This window comes from Zingiber officinale, chromosome 4A (genome assembly GCF_018446385.1).
Source record: "Zingiber officinale cultivar Zhangliang chromosome 4A, Zo_v1.1, whole genome shotgun sequence".
Classification (NCBI taxonomy): domain Eukaryota; kingdom Viridiplantae; phylum Streptophyta; class Magnoliopsida; order Zingiberales; family Zingiberaceae; genus Zingiber; species Zingiber officinale.
In genome coordinates, this window is record NC_055992.1 from 158,304,051 (window position 1) to 158,312,223 (window position 8,173).

An 8,173-nucleotide genomic window follows, 5' to 3' on the forward strand; every position below is an offset into this window, starting at 1 on the left:
TTTGGCCAACTTTACAATCTCATGCGGAATTACTAGTCGCAATGATTCATTGTTCCTTCGGTTGCGAAGTCTGCTAGTCGTAGCATAAACAAAAGGGTTGTGACAAATGTAGAATGTGTTTGCTCTCTTTCTCAAGATAACTATGCTACATTGCTTTTGATTTTGAATTTATAACTAAACTTTACACCCTATATCTCATATCTACTTTTAAACAACTATAGTAACATATCAAGCATATTTTAGTTAATTTACCCGTTTTTGTATTATGGAACTCTTTTCATTTTCAGTTTTATTTATTCTAATCACTCTAAATTAGTTTTACATTTTCATTTCTAAAACTGTTAAAATTTTATTTTCTCAGAAATGATTTTCATTTCCATTGCTAATTAAATTTTGGAATGAATAGATTTGAATAGAAAGAGGACTTTTTTGCTATTACAATACCACTGACGAATTAATAAAATGGCACAAAAATTAAAGTCAATAGCAATCAATAAAACATGAAAATTAACATGATATTTTTTAAGGACGATATAATTTAATAATTGTTAGTTCTTCTGAAAATATTATTGTTATTTAATATAATTTAATAATTGTTGTTTCGGCTGCCGAATGAATCACCGTGCACGATACATGTTGGACTAATAAAGGCTGGGAAGCAAGTGCTCAATGGATATCGAGAGCTTCTACTTTAAGGTGGCATATTGTGTTCAATGAACACTGTTTCATTTACCAGACAAGAAAAAGATCTATGTTTCATGTACCAAATCCATGCGTTTGGTCGATCCATCCAACATAACAAAAACATGAATGGACTAGTCTTTTTTTGCTTTATTCGAATGACCTCAAAAACTTGAAACTTTGATAGGAAAAACAGAATGATCTTGCGAGTTTTAATCGCGGAATTCTCCCATAAAAGCCTCATGGAATGTCTTGAGCCTGGAGATGATGGCTGGAATCTTATCCTCCTGTGGCAGGATCGTGCATCTTATATGCCATGTTCCAGGTACCTTCTCGAAATAAAAGAGACGAGATAGATTAAGTCAGTTATCGCCTATATATAAAAATTTAGCCCATGAAGAAAATGGTTTACAGATTGAATTGAAAACTAGCTTGCCTGCCCAAAGCCTGATCCAGGAACAACTACGATGCCTGTGGCATCGAGAAGGCGCCGAGCATAGAACGCGTCTGGTGCTGCATTCACTGTCTTGGCTGCTTGAATTGCCTTGTTAGGTAGGTGCAGACGTGGGAAGAGGTACATTGCTCCTTCAGTTTTGTTGCATGTTACGCCTTCTAAACTGTTAAATGCGTCTTGCAAAGCCTGCATTAAACAAACAAAGAGAAGAAGAAAATCTTGAGAGACTTAACATCAAGAAGGAACCAGTAGACTAGTACTTGTTTGTTATGGAAGTGTTCTGCTGGTACGAAATCGCGTGGGGCTTAAGTACCGAGGAAAACAATCTATATAGGTGTGCCAACACATTTCCAAAAATCTAGTGAATGGTTATCTCATTGTGAGGATGTTGGCCTGAGGCAAGAGCTCAAGTACAAGAAATGAGTAGATCAATGAAAGAAAAATTCCTAGACTTCTACGTGTGGAAGTCCCCATGCGAAATTTTGAATTGTGTTTGTGCTGTCATTAGGTTGCTGAAGCTCTAAAATTTACCATGAAAATTTGCACATATAAATTGAAGCTAAGAACTTTGGTTTGTGATGCCAATCAAAGAAAGAACCAAGAATCAGAGAGGATGAACATGATGTCACCTTTGCACGTCTGGCCAAAGATGAAAGTATCCCTTGTTTCTCTACATTGAAAGATTCATATGATTCGTCTCCGATCTGCAATTTGTCCAAATTACTGCTTGAAATATTTTGATAGCTTGCAGAAAGTAAGGTGAGTAGGAAGACAAACCTTTGGTGGATTCATGACAAGACTAGCAAGAATTTGACCAGAAATGTTCGAGCAAAGGTTTACAGATGCCAACTTGTAAATTTGTTCTCTCACTTCAGCACTGAAGCCAGTTACCTCCATGTACCCTCCTCTCTTTCCGCATTCTCCATAGTAACCTGATGACAATAGAAAAATAAAAAAAGGTAGAAAACAGGTATAGAATAACTGAGAAACATGCATACCTTTAGAAACTGACTGAAACGATACTAATGGGAGATCTTCATCTCCATATCCCATGGACCTTGCAATTTTCTTGAAAGAGTTAAATTTCTTATCATCAACGTATATATTTTCCTGATATACCTGCAACATTTTGATGTAATGTATCCAGGTTCAAGCAACTAATGATATGTTTGTCTCGATGATGACAAATGAAGTGTTAGGTGAAGGAAAAGAGCTATCTTGGTGACCTCACCTCATCAGCCAGAAGAACCAGACCCTCATTCTTACAAAAATCAACAATTTGTTTCTGGTTTTCCTCTGCAAGAACCTGGCAAAAGGACATAAGATCCACTAAATTAATTGTGGTGTCGGTATGACACTTTAAACAGTCAGCCAAAGTATTTGGCATAATTATAATAGGAATCCATCTCCTTGTAAAATCAGTGTAACAGATATATTATGATTCAATGAAAATATAAAAGGATAAAACAATAGGTGAGTCACTTTTGCTAAAGTTTTGTTCCCCTGTTTGGAAGTCGCAAATGGCTCTTTAAACATTGATATTTGCATTGGTGAGACAATCACATTAATATGAACTCCATCACATGTATAAGAAAATACATTTTGGTCAGATTTATCAAAACATGATATTAGATATTCTAGAATTGGAAAGAAAAGAATAATTTTTTTATATGTGACTAATTATGTTGTAAGGTATTAACATGAGAAAAATAAATGACAAACCTGTCCAGTGGGATTGCCTGGATTTATCACAACTAATGCCCTAACTGTGACTCCCTTGGATCGAGCAACATCTAGTTGTTTCTTAAGCTCTGCAATCTCCAATCCCCAACCAGTTGATTCGTCAAGGTAATACGGAACCTAACCATTGCAGTTCTATCATTTAGTCCCTTCATTTCATAAACAAGATGGCTTGCTCAAGATATATGATTAAATATACATGTTAGACTTTCTAACAGACATGGGAAATATCTTATGGAAGACGGCATAACTAATTAGGTTTCAATACATAAAAAAATAAAACTAATTGTTGAATCTAAAGATTGACAATGCATATTTGTGTTATCCTCAAACACGATAGAAAGAACAAGAATTAATTTCAGTAGGTATATGAATAAATGAGCGTACAAGAGAGCCGCCATGGAGAGCAATGGAAGCGGAATATAATGGGTACTGTGGAATGGGGCAGAGAATGCCATCTTTCTCAGATCTTATTAATAACTGCATCATCATGTGCACCTGAAAGTGAAAAGATGAGTAATCACTAATCAGCATGTTGAACAATGCGTCCAATCTTCATCATGAAAAAGGTAGAAGTTTAACTAGATACCGCAGGGCTTGCTCCATCTGTTAGGAAAATATCATCTGGATTTGCAGGAAAGCCATCACGATAAGAAATTCCAGCAGCGATTGCATCTCGTAACCCTTTAATGCCCTGCAAAATCATAAGCATTATATACCTCGAGACTCTTTGACAAATGGAGATGAAAACACTTGTACAAACAACAGAAGCAAGTTGTTACCTGACTGTGGCTGTAAGCTCCAGTGGCCTTACCAGGAATCACATCCAAAATCTGCTGAGCTCTTGCTATTGCATCAGCACTGCATACAGTCAGCATTAGTTATGGACAGTGGAACTAATATGTGTATAGTAAATATTCTCAGTGGTAAGTTGTTTACCTAGCAGAAACATTGTTTGGATACATCCACAACAACAACAACAACAACAACCAAGGCTTATCCCATTAAGTGGGGTCGGCTTGTTTGAATACATCCAGTTGTTGATATATGTACATATGAACTTATGCACTTGTTTGAGTTGGTTATAGTGCAAGTTCAGTGCAAAATTGATAAAACTGTTGTCTTATGCTGAAAATGTATTATCAGGTAATCGGAAGTTCTTATGCTGAAAATGTATTATCAGGTTACCAAAAGTGGGGGTTTGCATACAAATGCTTTTCAATCTGAATAATTTGGAAAATGAAAAACTATATGGAACATCAATCATCAAACTGAGGGGAGGACAAAGTCAATCACTAAATTGTGACGTTACACAAAATACTTATTCAGAAGACGACATGGTTCTTGCAGCGTTCATTTTATCAACAAGGTTCCACAGATAACTTTACTCTGAACTGAAGCTAAAGACAAGACGTATTTTATGTAGTATGAATGGAACTTGCATTGAAAACCAATTACAAGATTTTTCAAGACAGGATCGTTAACATTGCTATCAGCATACATCACAAACAAAAGAATTTCATGTACAGTTAGAATTACTTAATTCAATAGCAATGCATTTAGAATCAATGTTCCCAATGTACCTGAACAAGGCGTGAATCTCAGTTTTGTCCAGAAGAGATGGGTGATCACACAGGGCAAGAACCTGAAATAGCATATCTGAGAATGAGGAACTAGATCTCACTCACTAATCAAAACAATTCTATATATACCCACCTCTCGGAAAAAAGTAATGGGATGCTGGCCTAGAGACTGAGGATTCCCAATATTACAGTATAATATCTGTCAATATGAAACCAAATTTTTAATGAAATTGTGGGAGGACAAGTTAATTAGAGCTAAATGAAAACTAAAATGAGAAATACTCTACAAACAACAACTAAGTTATCCATCATACTAGATTTTAAGCATGCAGTGCACGAATCTGCAAAAAACATGCAAACAGAAAAAGAATACACACCTCATCAAATGGATGAAACCCTGGCTTGTTTTGCAGCTCCTGCTGTAATCTCTGTATTGGGGGAATATATAACAGAACAATAAATTATTTGAGGTGATACAATTACTTGAGGCCAACAGAATCAGGCATATTATTGTCTAAAACTATTTGTTAATCTGAGTTCATCTTCATCATTGAATGTAACAGTAAGAATGTCACAACATCATACTATGTTCTTAGATGCTAACCACCAGAATATGTATGACCAGGAGAATGGAAACTAATGTAAGTCATATGTTCAAACAAAAAAGATATAACACATTTCTGCCATAAACATTTGATACTTGCAAGCTTTTATCTTCCTTAGATTATTTGAAAGTTTATCTTCCATGGATAGTATTTACAAGGTCACGTGCTGAAATCCTGGATTAGTAATAGCTTAATGGCTTTCTGGCTTTTCAAACGTAGAGGAACTTCATGAAACTAAAATAGGTTTCATTCTGCTCCACAGATATAATCGAGGATATCCTAATCAAACCATAAATTGTTGAGGAACAGCAGATTAAATATCCAGATTCTTCAATTAGTAACTGTTGTCTGAGTATGCAAGTTAGCCAAGGGTTAAGGTAATAAAATTATCCCCGTCAGGAAATCTCAATGCAATTGTGATTCCAATTTTTAATTTTTTTTCCCGGTGAGACGTCTTTTTCATAAATTACCCACTGATGTCCTTTATTCCTCAAATTTTTCCTTGTAGAGAATCAACTTTCCATCAAAACTTAATTGAGTTTTAAAATAAAGCTATCAGTTAGATCAAATGTGTCACTGTTGGTTATATAGAACCTCGACTAGTCTGGCCCAACGGAAATTTTCCATCTACTATCACGGTAAATCAGAAAGTGCTCGCGGCCCAGAAGCCCAGCATCCTGTGGTTGCGCGTTCCGTTTGAAGGAAAAATTCCTACAAATGTGTCGTAATTGGGGATCGAACCGCGGATACCTGAGTGACAACTTGACGTCCTTCACTGTAGCCCTTAGGGCGAGTACAAAAATAGACTAGCACATACATGCAATCACCTTTCTAAAATGTTATTACCAAGCTAAATATTAGGGGATGTTTGGTTGGATGGAATGGGAGTGGGGAATGGAAAAGGGATTGAAAGTTGGTGTTTGGTTTGGAGGATGGTGGTGGGTCCCACATATTCAATCCCTCAAACATTGCAATGGGCCATTACTGATTAAATCAGACTAGATCCTGATCCGCAATCCCTAGTTCCTTCCTAGTCCCTTCCGCAATTTGCACGTCGGATCGCAGCTGGAATCCGACCAAAATTGGCTACGATCTCCCCTGGGTTCACCTTTTCACCTAGGTTATATTTTTGGATCGAGTCAGGCGACCTCCAGCCGCCAGCGGTGGATGGGCCGCCTCCTGCTCAGCCCAAAACTATAACCTAGGCAGGAAGGTGAACCTAGGGGAGATCGCAGTCAATTTTGGTTGAATTCCGACGGTGATCCGACGTGCAAATTGCGGAAGGGACTAGAGATTGCGAACCGGAGTATCTGGACTCAAGTAAAATGAGGGGAATGGGAACAAAACACTGTTCGGATTGAAAAAAGTGTGTTCTGCTCCAAATGTTGTAAAATGTCGAACTTTCTTTATTTTATAAATTATAACATGATAAATTACAACATAATTTAACTATAATTATTAGTTTATAGATTTAAAAAAAAATGCAATGTAATAAAAAAATAATGTGAGGGAGTAATTTTAAATATACTTATTTTATATTTTTAAAAAATGAGATATAGTAAAAAATAAAATGTGAAAATACATTGATACTGATTCATTTATTAGCAAATCAAGCCACCATTTGTGACAATAGTACTAACCAAACAACATACTTCTATCAATCATACCCATTCCCATTCTCCACTTCTATCAATCCCATTCCCATTCCCTTCCACGAATCAAGCCCCCTAAGATTTCTGTGTATGGGAGTTGTAAGCATTCAATCATGCACTAAATCTCGGTGGGATACCAAAAATATAAATTGTCAAATTGCTCATTTTACTTTTCCCGTGACTGGTATGATCATTTGGTGGCACCCCTACTGAAAATTGCACATATATAAAACGTTAACAGAATTTCAATATGTTGTTCATCAGCTGAAAGATAATTAAGGAACTATTTTCTTAGGCTCCATGCCTCCATCTCTAGGCACGGAATAAAGGTAGCAGTTTAGGATTGATATCAATCACAATCTAGCAAAGTGAAATCGAAAAATACAGAATAAACGCTAAAGGGAAACGAAGTACCTGGGCATGGATAACAATTTCACCTCGGACAGCATACTCGCACTGCAAAACCTGAAGTAAAAGAAAGAAACAGCTCTAATATTATCTATATCCTTAGCCATTATTTTATGCTTCTAAAAGCCTATCAATTCTTGGCGGATATCAGTTAGAAAGAAACATCAGTGAGCAAGCGCAAGCAACCCAAGAGTATAATCCCACAATAACACTCTCAAAAAGAGAAGAATCTTGATTTGTGAGTAGCGGTGGAGGGGACGCATGAAACAGGAAAAGCTTAATAAAGTATAATCAAAGTCGACTGGCATATCGGAGAAGCTCACCAGTACAATTTGTTTACCAAACTAGCACGAAAGCTTGGAGCCGAAGAAAGACGATCGAAGAGACGATAGAAAAAAAAATTAAAAAAAAAAACGAGATCTGTGTTCGAGGAAAAAACTTCCAACCTTCGGGTTGATCGATTCGACAGTGACAACACGAGCAGAGGGCTCCATGGCAGCCGAGTCGGCGACAGTCAGAGACGGAGGCGGACAGCGAGAGGAGAGCTCGGAGACAAGGAGGGAGTCTTTCGCCCTTCCCGTGGCGAATCGACGCAACGCGAAGACCCTGACCTCCCACCACTTGTTAAATACTCGCTCGCTTGCTTGCGGACCACGAAAGGATAATTATCAAACTGAAGAGTGACGTTCACGACCGGCCCTCCCAAGAACGCCCACGGATTCAACGGCCGTCGTAATCTCTACCAGAAAGCCGAATAGGACACAAAGTGAGGACTCAAAATGTACTCTTCTCTGCGCAAAGGACAAATTGAACGATCCGAAGCTGGTGACCTCGAGCGGGTAAAGCCGGAAGCCATGGCCCATAGGAAACAGATTCCACTCACAACTTCGTTTAGAAATACTGTTGGCGAAGCAGAGTCGATATCTTTAGATGAGCGTCACTTGCCAATTTGGGACGACAATTACAAACAAATTAGGCACGTAATTTAAATTTTTTTTAAAAAAAATGGGGATCCATCGCATTAGCAGCCCCCGACTCCGTTGGGAGGGA

General features: G+C 37.5%; 1 protein-coding gene across 1 annotated transcript; it reads right to left on the reverse strand.

The window, feature by feature from the left end:
• Nucleotides 1–690: 690 nt before the first annotated feature.
• Nucleotides 691–7,795, reverse strand: LOC121971887 (alanine aminotransferase 2). The gene is made up of 15 exons (XM_042523387.1): nucleotides 7,570–7,795; nucleotides 7,130–7,180; nucleotides 4,836–4,886; nucleotides 4,592–4,657; nucleotides 4,459–4,520; nucleotides 3,658–3,736; nucleotides 3,465–3,569; nucleotides 3,263–3,373; nucleotides 2,858–2,995; nucleotides 2,367–2,441; nucleotides 2,134–2,254; nucleotides 1,913–2,067; nucleotides 1,765–1,839; nucleotides 1,118–1,321; nucleotides 691–1,010 (listed from the first exon to the last, which is right to left on the reverse strand). The coding sequence occupies exons 1-15, from the start codon at nucleotides 7,615–7,617 to the stop codon at nucleotides 894–896; spliced, it is 1,458 nt and encodes a 485-aa protein (XP_042379321.1). The 5' UTR covers nucleotides 7,618–7,795; the 3' UTR covers nucleotides 691–893.
• Nucleotides 7,796–8,173: the final 378 nt, after the last annotated feature.